Here is a 19901-nt window from a genome sequence, read left to right as displayed (position 1 = left end):
GAAGATTATCTTCAATGCAAGTTTATAGACGGCTAACTGGTTGTTTTGCGACCAGAAACTGAGAAACGTTTGGTTTGTTGTATTCACAATATCACAGTAAGATCAAATGTTAGTAGCCTAGGTTTTTTTATTTTTTTATTTTTTATAATTTTGCATTAAGATTTCCTGTTATTAAATTTAAAAAATAACGGATTATTTGACTATTTCATAATGCGTTATTTGCTAATTTGCTGTCTCGAAATAAGCTCCTTATCTTTTATTTCAAACACTCATAACTCAAATTATTTATTGTTTTAACATTTATGCTATTTTGAGATGAAACTGCTATTTTTTAAATCACATATAGCCTATGTGAATTAAAACCATAATTTATACGTTTGGATTTGTTTCAAATTTGATGCTTGTTTGCAGGTGTCACCGTTGCATTCCTGTAATTTTAGAAAGAATGTGTTTGATTTAATAAAATCGATTGTGTCTGAGATGCATTGGATTTTCTTTTCATATTTATTAACAAATGAAGTTGATTTACAACACAATATTGCTACATAGATTACATATATTTAAATTTGATAAACATACTTTTTCAGTCTTTCAATAAGAACAGTTTAATATTTCATATTGGAAAACAAAGGGGAAAAACATTATTCTTGAAATCACTTCTTTCAGGATGAAAACAAAATATGGAGAGAAAAAAATAAGGCTCACTCAATTATAACGAAATGAAATAAGAAAGAAAAACATGTAAATTAATTTCTTTGTACAAATATTTACAAACATTACCTGTACTGAAAGCATTCCTTTTTGATTATGAATTTTCTTTTTTCTCAAAAGTCTTTACATGGCTACATTGGGGCGGACGAATTGTCTCAGTGCTGCCTATAGTTCGTGCTGTATCGTCTTTAAAATATGTCTAAAAAAAAAAAAGTCTGATTATCATTGAGAAGGCCATTTAGATATCGCTGCTGTGGACGCTGTCGGTAAAAACTGTCCAGAGATGATATTTGACGGGACGCTGAGAATAGGCGCGATGGCAGCTGATGTCCGGGATAAGGACAGGGACTGTGCGCTCAGTAAGGCGGACTGCACCGTCACAGGCGGCCGTAGGAAAGTCTGTGCGCTTGTAGAGCTGCTGGAAACCCCGATAATGTTTTCTATGCTGAACGATGGCCGACTGGACGGCTCGGATTTGATAATCGACGCGGTGCTCAGGCTGTTCAGTTGTAACTGGAGACTTGGACTTAGTTGAGAGTTAAATGCTTTTCTGTTCAGTTCTGCGGAGGACAAGAGAGGCACCGCCGGAGGGAGCATCGGACCCACCGGGGGAATGTACGGGTATTGCAGTGCATGGTGCGAATAGGCGGCCGGGTGAATTCCATAGTGGCGTCCGTAAGGATTCCCAATACTATATGCCCCAAAACTCTGCATCATGAGGGCGGTCTGTTCTCTGAGAATGTCCGGCTGGTGTCTCTTGAAGCGTTTCCTCCTCCTCAGAAAGCTACCGTTGTCGAACATATCTTCCGACTGGGGGTCGAGAGTCCAGTAGTTGCCTTTGCCCGGGTTGCCCGGTTCCCGTGGGATCTTGACGAAGCAGTCGTTGAGGGATAAGTTATGGCGAATGGAGTTTTGCCAGGCCGGAAACTTCTCCCGGTAGTAAGGGAAGCGGTTGCTGATGAACTCGCAGATCCCACTGAGCGTCAGCTTCTTCTGCGGGCTCTGGAGGATGGACATGGTGATGAGGGCGATGTACGAATAGGGCGGCTTCACCAGACTGTTCTTAGGCTTGCTTGTCATGGAACCGGAGGAGCTCTCCTGAGCATCCCCCTTGGACTCCCCTTCGCCGGCGCTCTCGCATGGACTGTCGCCGCGCTCTTTCACCTCGATTTCCTCCACCTCGTCTCCCCGGTCCTGCATGCATTGGCTCTCGCAGTCACTGTCCCGCTCCATCCCCTCGTCGCCCTCCCCGACCACGTCGATATCCACATCGTCAGCTGTGAGTACGGTCTGACCGGACATGTTGCTGGCACTGGTGCCTCCAGACAGGGTCATCACCGCTCACTTTACTGCTGGAGCAACCCAAGATCAGATGACGACCAGTGGCTATAAATGCAGGTCAGTCCCGGCCGGCCTGCCAGGAAAACTTCAACTTTAAAAAAAATTTCTCCAGTCTAAAGGCTTCTTTCTGTAGGCAGGCTACACCTCGTCTCCTTTCCAGTGTATTTCCTCGAAACTTAAGCGTGGTTTTGGACCTGGGAGTCAAGATGACACATGCGTTGAAAAGCAGGCTTTAAGGACTGTCTGATAGATTACTTTTCACTTAAAGATATACTATCAGCCGCGTCACGTGACCCGCCGACGTCAGAGGTCGCGCTGTTATACCGCTGAGCCGAAGTTGTTTCATGGATTTGTCAACAAAGGGAACAACAGTAACATCGCCTCTGTTCGTCCGTCATAGACCATTTAGCGGTGGCGGAGGGGAGAAAATCGGCCTGCGTGATTGAAATCATCTCCAGAGCTGACGCGCATTCACTCGCCCGCGCTAAACGCAAACTTAACTTTTCTCAGGCCAATTAGCCTATATTGAAAGCTGCTGAACGAAAACGTCTACAGCTAAGTTAATCGAATCTCTTGTCATTTATTTATATATTGTGTGCTCGAATACTGCATGATTAAACAAACGGTTTATAATTCAATTCTTTATGGAGAATTAAACTTAGCTTTCGCTTGAGTGTTTCTGTAACGTTAGACGTTAGCACTGATTTTGTTACGTGTGAAATAAGTACCAAAACAATGGAAATCTCTAAGTAAAGATCTTTGTAGAGGTGCTAACGACCCTCATCATTGCACGTGTTAACATATGAATTAAGTAGGAAATGAGCGCGCGGGTAAATGCATAGGAGCCATTCACACGCGCACAGGTGAGCGACGCATGTGGGATATTCCCAAGAAAAAGAAAGCGGAGAGGGAGTATGTAAACTCCTTTAACATTTCCTGGATCGTGTGAGAAAATGTTTCTCGGTCTCGTTGTGCTTCACGGGAGCTGCAAGGTTTAATTATCTGTGGTTTGTTGAATGCTCTTTTTCTCCGAATATTTGAGAGATTAAACATTGAAGTGATTGTACCTTTTTGTCGATGCAAAGAAAAAAAAAATGTTCTGTGGTTATATTCATCACTTATTTAACCACAATACAACGTCGTATCGATCAGCTTGGAATAAACCCCTGCTGTAATGAAAATAAAGCCTTATGTAATCGACGCTCGAAGCAATTATTCTCACCACCATTCAATTAGAGCTTACAAAAAGACTGTATCATTTTCTTAACGATCAGAATTACGAAACTGTTAGAAAACAAATAGTAAAGCTCGATATTTCTTCAGTGAATCGCTTATCTCTGTTTTTGGTGCAGGTTTTGAGCGCTGCTCTCAAAATAGCCAACCGTGTAGGCTACTGCCATGTCTAGCCTTAAACTAATTATTATTGTTAAACACGACTTTATGAATATTAATATTATTATGAATTAATAAATGTTATTATTAATATTATTATTAACCTTTTATTAATATTATTTTATCGTATAACCTTTTATTTGTAATATATATTTAGTGAACTCAAATAGTGGCTATTAGCCTATATATTTTTCAGTAGGCCTATACTTGTTTTTGTTGGATGACATTTAATCTGCAAATAGGCCACAACCTTTCACCTCGACCTTTACCTTTACCATCCTTTTTAATTCTCCAAGGAACGCGTGCTTGTGCAACATCTTTGAAGCTGTTTTTGCATGGTGAATAAAGGAGATTAATTGAATCGTGTTGTTATTAATGGTATTGAAGGGCTCAGGCAAACAGACAGTGGCCCGTGTGATGTCCCGTTTATCAATACGGGCTACTTAGAGGATGAAGAAGACACCATCTTACGCTGCCTAAAGCCAATATTTGCTTTTGAAAATTGTTCTTCTGCTCATTACGCAATTGATTAATAGTTTTTACATATGTTACTTTAGTAGATAAATATTTTAAATGTAAAAATTTGGAGCCCACTTCAACAATAATTCAACAAACTCCAAATATTTGCTGCTTTATTAGGCTACTGCTATAGCCTAGATCATAGGCCTATAGGCTAATTGTGATTAGGCTATTGTTTAAAATAAATGCATGTTTAGACCGGCGTTTTTTTAGCGCTTTGCAGAATGATGAAGTGTTTTGTCAGCGGCTTAAAATGTAAAAGACCATATATCTCGAGTCAGTGCGCACTGAAAGACATCGCGGATGATATCGCCCAAAAGGAGATCAAATTCGTCCTCTCTGTGATCTTTTGAAGCTCCATAAATCCGGCTTTATACCTTCGCAGTTTGTTAATGAAATGTACATTTAAGCACACATGCACGGCTTAACCCGACAAAACCTTTTAGAATAATAAGCCAACTCTTTCCAGCATGAACCTATTATGAGACGCAGGCATAGTCGGTGACGGTGCGGATACAGCGGCTGAATGAATTACCCAGCAAGGTCAGAAACAAATAGCTCACAAATAGCAAAGCAGGATCGAATTTATGCCTAATTAAATCGCTGAAATAAAAGAGAGAAGGGAAAATTGAAGGGCGTAATGGGAAATGTGTCCATTCAGGGAAGAGGGGATGTGCAGAGGAAAGGATGTAACCCAGATGAAAACTGAACTTGAACTATAAGGATGCCTCGCATTAGTGCAAATATATTTTGAAGGGTATAGGACTATTAATTATGCACGGACTTATCTGAATACATTAATAAATAAGCACCTTGCAAGATCTTATTAAATAAAATACAATAATAATTTATATTGTTTCTAACTTTTTTCTTTTTTTTAAAACTGTCTGCTCTGTGTTTTATCATGACTCGTATATCTAAATTGACAAACTGCGTGATGATTTGACATGCTGCATGTATATACACTGTTTGGTCATATTTTGAATGTATATTTTAATAATGATGAAAAATAAACCAAATCAAATAAAGACTTTGTACCTCGTTGTAATCGAATGTATTTTTGCAAGTGGCTGATCTTTTACTGGTAGGAATTTTATTATGTAAGCACAGTTGGGGGTAAGCTTGTACAACTGTAATAAATTAATGGCTTTGTTAGCGCGCTTTTAATTACGGTTATTGTGCCAATTATTTTACATCAACTCCGCATTATCAGCATGTCAGATTTAATAAAAAGGAGCCATTTGCAGGAAAACTGCTCCTCTCATCTAAAAGGGAAATGTCCACGTCATACTCTGGTTAAAAAATGACTTTTCATTTAAATGCAATCCTTAATTGGATTTTCTACGGTCGACACCGTGATTCCCTAAGGCTATACCCACCAGAAGGCAGGATCTCCGTTTTTCTCTCTGAATTCACCATTTTCACCCCCTTGAAGAATCCACTCTATCAACCTGCAACTTTCTGTCAAACAATATGATCCAGCTCATTTTTAACAGTCCCCTTCGTAGTATCATCCTGCAGGCTCCCACCATTAGGCTACAGCCAAACCAGAAAATCAGTGTTTTTTTCTCTCTCTCTCCCTCTCTCTCTCTCTCTCTCTCTCTCTCTCTCTCTCTCTCTCTCTCTCTCTCTCTCTCTCTCTCTCTCTCTCTCGCAAATTCGGTTGAACATAACATAATTCTGTAGGTAGCCTATACAATACAGTAAGCTATGACAACGGCATGTCAAAACACTACTTTAAAAAACAATGAACAGTTTGGTGAAAATGGATGGACGAATAATTAGCGATCATTCCTGAATTAATTAATCAGAAAAACTGATTAATACGGCTATGCATTTGAAAATGTACATATTAATTTTGACATTTCTGTGTAACATAAAAAAATTTCTTTACTTGTATGTAAAATATCTACTTTATTTATAGGCTACATTTTTCTGAACAACAAATTGTTTTCCACACAAAACGGAGTTCCAGCAAATGGCCTATCTTGATGAATTAAAAATATTTTTTTTTTTTTGCGTGTAATAAATGATTATGTAGGCTATGTTTATGTCTTTAAGATATTATTTTAGTTTTCTATTATTTTTACGCATTGTGTTATTTTTCTCTTTCTGTAGCTGGAAGTAGAATGAAACTGCCTGCACGTAAGTAACCGTGACACCATTTTCTAACTGATTTCCTCAAACCTAAATAATGAATTCTGGTATCAATTGTTGTTTTGAAAAACACAATGCAGCCTGTTGTCTATCAGTACTGTGAATCACTGGAATAAAACTGCACCCGTACCTACTTGCATGATTTTAGATTAGTATAAAGCTTATAATAATATTATGCATTCTCATTTTTTGCTAAACGTTTACGTTCTTAAGTTTATTTCTGTTTTTGGTCCATGATGTCGAGGTGCAAAAATGACGCCTTCAGCCAGATTAACATGCCAATGCGCATAGTTAAGCATGTGTGATGTTACTCGGTTTGTACGTTTTATTGTTATTTAGATGAAGACTGAAGTAGCACATTAGCACGACCAGAGGGTGTTATTTGGGTTTTGTCTTAAAACTTCCTGCGTAACGCAAGTTCGACCAACATCCCTCTTTTTCACGTCTCGCTGTATCCCTTCTTTCTGAAAACTACCCGATAGCCTAAATATTTCCGACTCAGTATGCTACTTGTATCTTTTCATATTGAAAACCAATTTTGAAGATAAAGGGCATTGACTACTAATATGAACGCTGGCGTATTTTTTAGGGGGTTAAGGTCAGATGCCTCAAATATTATTATTTGTTAATCAGCAATATTTCAAAAGCAGCAGAAAATAATCTTGCCATTATATAGCCTACTATAGGGGGGCCTTACATACGACTATTTTACCTTTATAGGCAAACAACTGTGAACTTGTACGCGTAAAATCTATTTGTCACCTCAGTCAGTCAGTATCACTCACTTTACCCATCGCAGCTTTAGAGCTAATGACACGAATGCTTGTTATTCAGTCAGAATCTCAGGTTGAGAAAATAACCTCCACCACGTGAAAGGAGTGAGTTATTGAGTGTGGTTTCACTTGGGACCCTTCCAAGACACATTGATATCTTGGGGGCTGCGTATTGCATGAGTATCGCTAATTGGCTATTTATTGAAGTTGCACGTTATCACTGTAATCATTTCCCATTCCCATTTACAGTTTTAATCAAATTAATCAGATACTTACGTCATAGTTTAGGTACACTGTTTAGCCTAGTGTCGGATCTGTTTTCTTTGGCTGTAATTAAATTCACGTATAGTCTAAAAAGTGCCATGAACTTATAACTGCATTGCCATCAATTTTATTTTACTTCATTTATTGTAGCAATCAAACTCAAGATTTCCATTTTAGTGGATTTTTTTATTTTATTTTTTATAGTGCAGCTATTGAAAATGAGATAAATGTCCCTAAATAAAAAATACTTAATATAGACATATCCATATATGGAGATATTATTGAAAAACTACGCCAAATGTTTCTGATGCCCTGTACGCCTGATGTTCCTAAATAAAAAGTAATGCCATGACATCGTGAATTGTAGGCTACTATCCTGATATATTCAAATAAACAGCTGCAAACCACTGCGTTGTTGTGTATTATGATGTTCACTGAACTCATTTCCAACACGAACAAACGTCCAGAGTCGATGCAATCAATGGCTTCAATTCATTAAGTCTACTCAAGTGTATGTCTTAGGTGGGCTATGACCCTTGTCATTAGCTAATAATTCTTCCATGTGAGTCTCACAACTTCTCTCTTCAACAAATGCCTCCGGCTATAAATACTAATGAAATATCTTTGGCTAATTTGATTTTGCTGGTACACTTGCAGTTATGGCTGAACTTTCCCACGAGATGAGCTGATTGAAGGGTCTCAGATCCTATAACGGAAGGGGGAAAACATTCAGAGCATTTCCATAATTACCCAATTGGCAGCCTAATGACCTTCCAGAACAATAAAAAGATCTCTTGTTAATTCCATCTTTCATGCTGACATTCACTAGATTCCTATCTTATATGTTGAGAGTTCACAAGATAACAAGTGTACTTTCTTTTTTCTCGCCAGAGAACGGTCCATTCAATTATCCCCTGCACATTTCTTGCCAGCATATGAAAGAGATCTGCTTGTCGCCCTCATCTCAAAGTTGGATAATTTATAGTCTTCTGGGGTTATAAAGATGGGATTTCGAGCATTTTGAATGGTGGGACAAAAATGAAGAGCAGAATAATTAAAAAGATCACAAGTCCCCCGCGAATAATTATGACTGCTTTGCAAAGGGTCTGCGTTCAAAAGAAGACGTATGGCCTGCTGTTATTTAAGTTTGTCATATATGCATACTGTTCATTTATTTATTAGGCCTATCCCTGAAAGTAATGCTGTATATTTGAACATTTTTAGACATTTGTATTTAAATATTGAACGTAATGTCTGAAGACGTGACGACGTTTGTTCAACGGCACGTGCTATGTAATTCATTCACGTAATTCTCATAACTAACATTAGTATTTGTTTGCTACTAAAACATGCCAGAATGTTTAGAATATTATATTGGTGTGGTAGAAATTTGGTTCGACTACATAAAGGTAGGCTATAATATTTTGCTCTCCAGTCAATCAATCACGTTATGATGTTTGAGGGCGATTTACAAGAGCTGTCGATGGACTATGCCTTTACAGAGAAAGTGTCATCCACAAAACAGTGTACCTGCTCTTGTGGATATATACATTTTTTGTACCATTCAGCCATTTAGAAGTGTATATTATAAATATACACAAATTATATAGAGCCAATGTATACACAAGAATGTACTACAAAATAACTAATGTTTGTTATTGAAGCTATTTGTTGAACGATGTTGTGTAAAGCATTGGAATTAGACAATTATTGAGTATCAATTAAGGTGTGTATATGATCCCTAAAAATGGCAAAATAGATCATATTTCAGTGAAAACATGTATTTTAAACTCTACATATAAATATTGTAAGCTAATTGCATTGTTTGGAGTTTTAATTGCATGTCACACCCGATTAACAACAAGTCTAAAACCATAAGATGGATTTTCATCCAACAGATGATATCATCCCAGAGGATCTTTCTCAGCCCTGTCAATGTGGGTGTATTGGATTGGACTCCATTGCTGAGTCCAAGGGAGAACTCACATATTGCTATCCTGAGGAAAACTGTCCACCTTTTGTTCTTTCTAGATCTGCATCCCTAAAAATAAAACCTTTAAAACAACTGTTTTTTTTGTTTTTGTTTTTTAAATGTTAGGTGGAAGAAAACAGCTCACCAATGTTGTATTCAATACCTCACTTGACAGTTCATGACTGATTCACTATTATGTGCCATCTGTTGGTCAAAATGGGAAATAAAATGTAAAATGGAGAAACCTTAGAATGAAGTTTAAATGTATAGGTCTTTTGTCAGAAGTCTTTCTAGTTTGACAAAAAACAAAAATAATACACAATTTTTAAATGTCCACTAGAACATTTGTGGTGCATGATTCTTGTATTATCCTGCATTCCTGTGTATATTGTCTAAACATGCATTTCTCAAAGCTAACTTTGTTCAACTGTCAAACCTCAGTATGAAAAAACTTTGTGGTGTAACTTTGTGAATGGCTGCTAATGGCCATGTGCTGGGTGTTTTTCATGTTGTTCCCAGTTGAGTGGTCTTCTATTAAGTGCAGGAACTTGTAGGGAATCAGGCTATTTGTATTATTTAAACACATAATAAAATCATCAAAGCGCAGCGGCAAATTGTCATTTGGCAGTCAGGAACCTTGTCCTGGAATCCCGCGGCTCTCAATAGTCCAGCAAAGGACTTGCTAAATGACTAATGGGACCGTGTGACTTGACTGAGAAGGGGCTCAGAACAGCAGATTTAATTATCATGTTAGAATTCTGCATGAAAACAATCTATACTAGAAATTAGAACTATTCCTGTCAGATGACTTGCATCTGCGAGTAATTCTATTTGGGACAACCGATCCCCTTCTTTGAATGTTATCAAATGTTTACAAAGTGCGTAATCTGGTAAATGTAATCAGTGAGGCCTGCAGTAATTGTGTGCCGGCGTCAGCACCCAGGATTCACCGCCCGGATGCCTTGATCTTTATGAAAGGCCTAAAAAGACGGATGAATAAATCTAGAAAAATTGTCATATGTATTTGCAAAGCAGCTTCTTGTTATGTGCTTATTCTGTGCTTGTAGCATCACTTTTCTATGTCACCCATAGGTAAGTGGTATTCTCTACTTGCTTGGGCTGTATAAGAGTTCACCATTCAACCAAATCACAGTTTGTGTCCCATAATGGAGTTTCGTCACTAAAATCTTTAAGGTGTCCTATGGGCTTCTCCGTCTCTCCCATATATCATGATGCTGTTGCTGTATATCAGGTGTTTAATGAACATGTATGTGCTAGCTCAGTTAAAAGATCTTTAGCAATTTTCTGTGATAAGTCTATACCATTCAGTCTTTTTAATTTTTGCTATACAAAGCTTTCATTCTTTCCCCAGTGTTGCTCTTCTTTATCACCCTGCCTTAGGGCAACAATGTTGCACCCCCCTTCTATCGACACTTTAGTCTGTGAAAACCACATATTAAATTTGCCTGGTCACTTCATTTAGCGCTCAGCTAAATTCCTCACTGGGCCATTCATCCATGCACATAGTATGGACATACATCTCACACAAAGAAAGCTAGTGAAGCATAATATTGAGGAAGTTACATACATTTCGAGCTTTGTTGGCTATGTCATGCTGTTTTGTTCCACTTAATTTAGTGACTTATAGAAAATGGGGTGGTATAGTTGTGCTATGTTGTCATACTTAAGCGTAGAACGGAAGCAGGATTATCGTCTGAATGGCCTTCTCTGATATATGTGCCAGATAAGCTCTTTTTTTGCCACTTAATGCTTTGTGTATCTCTAGTGACCTCATAAAGTCCGTATGCTATTAGCTTTAGACTGATCTGTTCAATGTCTTGTAAATAATTTCCATTTCTTAAAATAATAATTTGAGATTAACACAACACGGTGACTTACATGCCATTGAATAATTTACCAAAAATTTGTTATAAGAACATTTAACACTGTGAATAAGGGAAGACAATATTGCACACTTGTTTACTGTATCACAGAGTCACAAGGTCATTAGAAGAGTGTGAACAGAGTGAAAAATAACAACAGAGGTGTTGTGTCATTGTCTCTCTTTGAATCCTATAACCAGTTGAATTTTACACAGATGTTTCGCAGTTTACTTGTACATGTAGAGTTATTCATTCAGCATAAGTTATTTTTTTTTAAAGTCAGTTTAATGTAATTTAAGTTGAATTGACTTAACCAAGTTTATTGTATTTTAAGCCCCCCTGTGGTCAATCATTTTATCCCTTTAAACTCATCTTTGATCACCAAAATTACATATTTAACGTTTTTTTCCTTGAAAAAAATCGTTATGCCTTGAAATAGCTTGAATGTAATTCTACACCCTTGTCTCATTCAGTATACGCAGTTCTATGAATATGCAAATTAGCCCCGCCTCCACCCAATCACACCAGCTCAGATCCACTTGTTGAAGATCACACCTTGATGTGATTGGTTACAAGGTAGTTTGTGACTTCAGAAACACCAGCGGTTTCAAACCGCGTTTTTGAGACTGTCTTTGGTTCACTGGACCTTTAAGGAGAAAATACTCAGGCAATGGTGTTGACTTATGAATTTGCACATGGTTTGTCTTAAAGCATATTAAAACACCACATAGACATATAAACAACATTAAAAGCTTGATTTTCACCACAGGGGGACTTAAAAAAATTTAAGGCAGAAACTTTTTTTTTTACAGTGCAAATATGCAATAATGTATCCCAGCTTCTGTTTTGAAGTTCCGTCCACGTTCATAGAAGAAGAAAAAATAAGTTGTACACGTGAGACTGAAGACAGTGCTGAACTACACTGGTGATTCTAATCTGATATTATGAACTCTTTAAATGATAAAACTTAAATCTTTCATGAGGTGTTATGACTTTTGATTGGCACGGTCCTTTTCATACCGGAAACTGCAGTTGGAATACTCAGTTGGAATAGTATGAATATATTCATTACAGAACCATCAGGTCTGTCAGCGATGTTTGTGTTCCGATATGGAAGGCGACCGCACCCCTTTGCTTGATATTTCCAGGCCCCTTACTCACCCTCACATGGGGCTGACATAGAGCTCTAGTTTCACATTAAATTTAGGATGAGATCAGGGGAACAAGTTACAGAGGTCACTACCACAAATGACAAGACAAGCTTCTGGGAAGCAAATATCCAAAACACAGCATCTCTGACAACTGTAGGCATTACATTGGTGAATATTTGAGTAGTCTGTAATTTTGACTTTAAACATGCTAAATGAAAAACATGTATAAAAGCATAATCAGATAAGTATGCATGGGTTGATATAGACAAGACGCCTTGAATTCAGTTGATTCTCATATTAGTTGTATAATATGGAAGTGATAGACAGGATTTAGTCATTGAGGCCTTGTAGTGCATTTACTTGCAGGTGAATGGATGTGCTAATTACTTTGCTCTGATACATGGACAAAGATTAATGCATTTGTTCACTCGAAAAAGTGTGGGGTTGTTTCAAACTATGTTTGGGTCAAATATGGACAAACCCAACCTTTGGTTTAAATTTTTTAATAAATTTTTTTAATGGGTTGAATGGGTTCCATGTTTAACCCAAACATAGGTTGAAACAACACAGCAGTTATAACACAGCATATATATATATATATGAACTATTTTTACCCTAAAGAAATTAATAGCACTTTTGAGTCTGTACTCACTCAATCTTAGCTTAAAGGTGACATGTTATGCCCCTTTTCACAAGATGTAATATAAATCTATGGTGTCCCCCGAATGTGTCTGTGACATTGCAGCTCAAAATACCCCCCAGATCATTTATTATAGCTAGTCAAATTTGCCCCTTTTTGGGTGTGAGCAAAAACGCGCCGTTTTGTGTGTGGCCCTTTAAATGCAAACGAGCCGCTGCTCTTTTCCAGAAGACGGCGATCTTTTATACTCCGCACTAACAAAACACGCGAATTTCACTCATCCAAAATCTCGGAAATAACCAGTAGCAGAGTGCAGCCTTATGGAGAGACTCAGGAAGAGGTTGCAACAGGACATTTCTGAATGGTTAGTGGATACATTTATGTAGTTGTTGTGGAGTTACATTGATTCATCTCATCAAATTGCATACTGTCATGTTTAACTTTTACACAAGTTGACACAGTTCCCTGAGTTCTTTATAAGACAGCTGTGACATTTTTTGGTTAAATAGTGTTCTGTGCTCATCTGTGCAGCCAAAACAGTACAGTTTGCATGCTTTGCTCGAACTTTTGCCATTACCTTAGAACCAAGAACGTAATGGGCGGGAATATTATAATAAGATCCCCGTCCTAGGTCAGAAAAGGAGCGAAGATATGTCCCCTTTAATAAACAATGTTGTCATTGTCATGTCTGCCTAACTCTGGGCATTTTATTTATTTATTTATTCATAATTTTTAATGCTGAGCACAAAATAAAAAACAGGGCCCGGTTTCCCAAAGCGTTCTTATCTCTAAGTAGTTCTTAACCTATTCCTTAACCTCTCTCTTAACCTTATGGCACGATTCCCGAAACGTTCGTTCGCTAAGTATATCTTCTGTAAGTCACACTTTCGTAAGGTTGGTCTGGACCACTCTTAGCTTTACCTTATCACTGTTGCAGGTCTATATGAATATAATTCTGAAGTTTTAATACACCCAGACAGTATTAAATTAGGCTAATTCAAGTGTTTTCATGCAAAGAATAAAATTGTCATTACACTGATTGTTGTTAGATTTTTAGATTTTTTATATTATTATACAATATTATTAATTTAATTAAAACGCTCTTTTAAAGGCCAGTGAAAGCATAGGCTACTGTCAGTTAAGTCCTATTCGGACGCTAATATTGTTTCTCATGGGCTCGTCCGGTATTTTAAACATTTACAGGGGTAAGTCGGTGATTTTAGTGCCGTCCGAATCCATAATATCAGTGTTTTTCTCACCCAACCCGCGTAAAAATCCCTGGCCAAATTAGTACCTTCTGTTTTTTGACAAACAGGTCGTGTGGTAATTTAATTGCCGTCTGAATCCACATCTCTGAGTTTACAAGAGATTCAAAATTCACGGTTTAAATCCTTTTTGATCACTGCCGAGCACCGTACGCAAGATGTAAACTTTTATTACTGAAATGCTGGAAAGTATTTACAAGAACAATATTTCATCGCAGCTCCACCTCAGCGAACAAAAATGGGAAAGAGAAGAAGGCATGTACATTTTTGAAAAGGTTATTGTGGCAGCAATATATGTTACAATTTTAAAATATGTAGGCTAGGCTATTATAGGCTATTATAGTTTGGATTATTTTTTATAATATCCAATAATCATAATAAATTGCAATTTCAACTATTTCTGAAGTGCTTCATTTATAAAGATCACCTCTTTCTCACATAAACAGCCCCTGCACGAGAGAATAATTGATTCTCGAGCCATCGATATCAAACAATTCAGCACCATCGCCACGGACAGCGCCGGGTAACGTCGCACATAAGAAGGTATATTTTAAGCAGCTTCCTAAGGTATGGTTCGGGGAACACACTTAGGAACATAAACAACTTTGGTAAGATATATCTTTCAAGCTTTCTTAGCGCGCTAAGAGTGAGCGTTATCGGGAAACCGGGCCCAGGTCAGTTACATGAAGAACCAAATATACTCACTTTATGTCTGCAACACTCCTATTATCAATCACTTTTACTCTTGGAGATATATTACTCATTACTAATAACTAATAATGATTTTTTTTTCTACACAGTAGAATTGGTATCTGTAAAATTTTGCTATTGCAAGATGTTGCAAGTACACCTCTACGTGTCACTATGTCGAAGACTATTTCCATATCACAGTGCACCAAACAACATCTTGACAATCATTGTATACATGTACACATTGCTAATATTGCATTATAGTATAGTCTCTGTTTTAGTAGTGCCTACATTTTCCTTTGGTGCCATCAGTCTTTCAGACAAAATTTCCTGCGACTCCAGAGTAGTTTGTGACATGGCATTTAAAACTCTTCTGTGGTCAGGTCTTCTGTTGGTCTTCATTGTTGCCTGTGAGCAAAGATGCCAGATTTCAAATGGCGTATTTAGGATGCTGCAAAAATCAGAACTATTTATTTCTAAATCAAAGCTATTATCCCCATCTCGGTTTATCTCTGTTTTGTGGTGCAATGTGTGATTTTTTTTTTTTTTTTTTTTTTTTTTTTTATGGACACACATGGCTCAATCACCCACAGATGGTAAAGCACTGACTTGTTTTGAGAGTGGAACTGTTGACTGTGAGTTGTTTCCCATTCCTAGTGGGCTCATTTGTTTTATCTGGTGAAGGTCTTTGTTTCCCTAGTGCTAGTAGGACCAGATTAAGAGGTGCACACTGGATGGATGACTGCCGGCTGAATGAAAGATTGGCGTAGATGTCTGCTTATTTACTCTTTCAGACCTTTCCCTGTCAGAGCAATAAACCCAGCAGAGCTTTTACGTGTTTTTCGTTATGGTTTGTTTTTGTATCCCAGCATGTCTCACTAGTAAATTGATTTGCTGAAATTGCAATGATATTATTTGCTGAAAAGTTTAGTTAAACCATGGTATGGATGTAAAAATGGAATTGTGTCTATGAACAAAGAACAACTTAGCCTGGCATCGGCTTATTTTACTGCGGCAGACCATTTCTATAGTTTTATAATTTATTATTGATTAAGGTCTGAATGTTCTTAATATTGTCACCATTGAGCTGTGAATCTGGCATGTGACATGCTTTGATGCATTCCCACTTCTATTTCCTTCTCTCAAGTCTTAATGTCCAAAAAAAGTCACAAAAAGAAGGAAAATGTTCATATTATTAAATTATCTTCTCTCCGCTCCACTCTGATTATTTAACCCTTTTCTGGTTGTTTTCTAGATTGTTTAATCTTCTTTTTGTTTCTTTTTTTAAAGAAAATTAGAATATAATGTAGGCCTATATGGCAAAATTATTTGAAATTGGATACATAGTTTTAAATCCTATTTTCTATAATAATACTTTATTATGTTTATGTTTTTACTTAATGTGGGGCAAGTTGGGCCAATGGACCAATTTTATTTGTATTTATTGCCCTGTGCTACTGTTGCTTTCTGAAAAGCAGAGAGAGAGAGAGAGAGAGAGAGAGAGAGAGAGAGAGAGAGTGAGAAGGCCTGGTAGAAAAGGAGGCCGACAATTCAGAGGTGGTCAGTTGCCACCAACATTGTGACAAGTGTGCAACAACTTCCCAGCCTTGTTTATTGCCGGAGAGCAGCATGCCAGAAGGACGGAGAGATCCGTGTTTTGGACAGGTCAGGGGGCAGGATTGTGCCAGATGAAATACTTCAAACAGCTTTAGATTGCCTGCTTTGACATACACAGGGGTTAGGTCACTAAATAGATATTGATCCATGTAGCTACTTCTCGAGGTGCTGTTGTGTGTGACATCTGCGAAAGATAAAAATAAATGATGGTAAGGGTGATCTTTTCTCTCACCCTGTCTTGACTTGACCCTTGTAGCCAGCCTAAGGCCTAAAGAGAAGGAGGGAACGGTAAATTAAAAGAGTCGGAAACAAAGTGTGTAATCAAAGAAACAGTGTTGGGCCCGGTTTCACAGACAGGGCTTAGATTAAGCCAGGATTAGGCCTTAGTTCAATTAGATTCAAATAGCTTTTATAAACTTGCTTTAGAATGTGCCTTAGTTTTCTGAAGGAAGGATCATGTGACACTGAAGACTGGAGTAATGCTGAAATGGAGCTTTATCATCACAGGAAAAAAAAAATGTGTGTAAAAAATGTTTTTCATAATATTTCTGTGTTTGACTGTATCTTTGAGCATATATATGCAGCCTTTTTACTGACTTGAGATTTATTTCCCAGAAGATGAATCAGTACATGTTCGGTCAGTGCTTGTGGTCATTAGCCATCCACCACACAACAGTCATCACTTATTCACATAAACAGGCAATTCTTGTGACTGTGAGCTGGTGTTTATCAAGTCTAAATGAAAAGAAGCCTGTTATATCATCCATACCATGCCTATGACAACCGTTTGCCATGATGTAGAGTTAAACGTTGGGGTCGTTTATACTACACCGTTTTAAATTAAAAACTTAAAACATTTTATGCGTTTTGGCCATTCATTTACAGCGTTTTTGGGGGTCTGAAAATGCAAACTTTTAAATTTCAAAGTGCAAGTCTTCGAAAACTATACAGTTATCATCATCTCTGTATAAACTACAAAAATGAGAATTCGTGAAAACGGTGACATCATGCGCATGCGTGACATCGCCAACTACTGGCTAGGCAGCATAATACGGCGTTTTTAGTTGTTTTCGCGGATCCGTGTGAACGGGGATCGTTTTGACAATGTTGTCGCCTGTACGCGATAAACGCAACTGCTTTTAGTACATCGTTGACATGTAAACATAGCCTTTGACTCCTGTGACTATAGGGTAATTTTGACCCAGTAATGGCTATGTGAGATCTTCAGAAGTAACAGCAGAAAGGTTAATATTGTTTACTCTTTGTACTGTGTGTTGGGAAATCCAGATCTTCCTGGTTCAAAACACTTGGCCAGGTGTGAATAAGCTGCTGTTTATTATTAATAGCATGTTATTTAAAATGCAACCTTTAATTAGCTATTGTTACGATGAGGTAGAATCAAAGGAGGAAGCAGGATCCAAATCCACATGCAGCACTTTATTAAATAAACCCAGAACTTCACAGATGCAGACAGACTCAAGATCAAGACTCAGGAACAAAACAACATTCAACATCAAGAACCCACAAACACTGACACAAGACACAGGGTTTAAATACAGAGGCAAACAAGCTAAACAAGATAACAAGGGGGTGTGGCTAATCAGAAACACCTGGGGAAACTAATCAACATAACAGGGAACTGCTAACCATGGGACAAGACAGGGGAACACAGACATGAATCATAACATAACCCCCCCTCTATGGGCGGCTCCCGACGCCCATCAAAAAAAAAAAACAATAGTTCAGGAGGGTGGTGGAGTGGAGGCGGACCCGGGGGCGGGATGGAGGGCCAGGCCCGTGGAACGGCAGAGGGCCTGGAGACTGTGGTAGAACGGGAGGCCAGGGCGGATCAGGCTGTGCAGGCGACCAGGGCGGAGCAGGCAGTGCAGGCGACCAGGGCGGAGCAGGCAGTGCAGGCGGCCAGGGCGGAGCAGGCAGTGCAGGCGGCCAGGGCGGAGCAGGCAGTGCAGGAGGAGACGACCCTTCGGGCGGCCAAGAAGGAGACGACCCTTCGGGCGAAGACGACCCTTTAGGCGGCCAGGGCGGAGACAACCCTTCAGGCGGCCAGGGCGGAGACGTCCCTTCAGGCGGCCAGGGCGGAGCTGGCTGAAGAGGCGACCATGGTGGCGTGGCCTCCATGGTCCAATCACGGGACCTACTGCCCCCCCCCCCCCCCCCAAAATTTTCTTGGGGACAGGGCTGGATGGGACCAGCGGCGAAGGAGACTCTGGGCTGGACGGGACCAGCGGCGAAGGCGGCTCTGGGCTGGACAGGACCAGCGGCGAAGAGGGCTTTGAGCTGGGCAGGACCAACGGCAAAGAGGGCTTTGAGCTGGGCAGGACCATCACAGACTCTGGCTCGGCGGCGGCGGCCATCTTGTCCGGAGACATTGTCTCGGTGGCGGCGGCCATCTTGTCCGGAGACACTGGCTCGGCGGCGGCGGCCATCTTGTCCAGAGACACTAGCTCGGCGGCAGCCATCTTATCCGGAGACACTGGCTCGGCGGGCGTGACGTGAACGGTCTCTGGATCGGCAGAAGTAACGTGAACAGTCTCTGGATCGGCAGAAGTAATGTGAACAGTCTCTGGATAGGCAGAAGCGACGTGAACAGTCTCTGGATCGGCAGAAGCGACGTGAACAGTCTCTGGATCGGCAGAAGCGACGTGAACAGTCTCTGGATCGGCAGATGCGACGTGAACAGTCTCTGGATCGGCAGATGCGACGTGAACAGTCTCTGGATCGGCAGATGCGACGTGAACAGTCTCTGGATCGGCAGATGTGACGTGGAGAAGCTCAGGCTCGGCAGGGCCGACGTGGAGAAGCTCAGGCTCGGCAGATGCCAAACTCACATAAAAGGGTGAAAACAGTTGCAGGGCCAAGACAATATACTGTTTCAGAGTCCAGCTAGGGTCATGCAATGGCATTAGGTTGTTAAGCAGTTCAGATAGTCCTCCCCAAAAAAATATCATCAAGCATAACTCTTCCATGCAAGTCTGGTGAGCAAGCTCCAAAAAGTCAACCACGTACTTCTCTATGGTTCGATCTCCTTGACGGAGAAGCATAATTTGTGCTGCTGGATTCATCTTTGGTGGGTTCTTCTGTTACGATGAGGTAGAATCAAAGGAGGAAGCAGGATCCAAATCCACATGCAGCACTTTATTAAATAAACCCAGAACTTCACAGATGTAGACAGAATCAAGATCAAGACTCAGGAACAAAACAACATTCAACATCAAGAACCCACAAACACTGACACAAGACACAGGGTTTAAATACAGAGGCAAACAAGCTAAACAAGATAACAAGGGGGTGTGGCTAATCAGAAACACCTGGGGAAACTAATCAACATAACAGGGAACTGCTAACCATGGGACAAGACGGGAACACAGACATGAATCATAACAGCTATAGGTCTATTTTGCGTTTAAGTTCTAAATAAGTTTAAATACTTTTTCATATATATAAGTTTCATTACTTTTTCATATATACTTTTTGGACTTTTAACTTACTATATGGGACACGACAG

At 39.3% G+C, this 19901-nt stretch overlaps 1 protein-coding gene across 1 annotated transcript; it reads right to left on the bottom strand.

Moving 5' to 3' along the window:
• Nucleotides 1–488: 488 nt before the first annotated feature.
• On the bottom strand, nt 489–3486 carry foxd3 (forkhead box D3). Its single transcript, XM_084129931.1, has one exon. The coding sequence runs from the start codon at nt 2044–2046 to the stop codon at nt 934–936; it is 1113 nt and encodes a 370-aa protein (XP_083986057.1). The 5' UTR covers nt 2047–3486; the 3' UTR covers nt 489–933.
• Between the last annotated feature and the right edge of the window lie 16415 nt (nt 3487–19901).

This window comes from Abramis brama, assembly GCF_963993115.1.
Source record: "Abramis brama genome assembly, chromosome: 11".
NCBI lineage: Eukaryota > Metazoa > Chordata > Actinopteri > Cypriniformes > Leuciscidae > Abramis > Abramis brama.
Note: the sequence above shows the minus strand (reverse complement) of the source record. Positions and strands in the feature narration are given on the sequence as shown.

What these genes read in the sequence shown, in the direction of transcription:
- foxd3 (XM_084129931.1), bottom strand. Translation starts at nt 2,046, where the DNA reads ATGACCCTGTCTGGAGGCACCAGTGCCAGCAACATGTCCGGTCAGACC.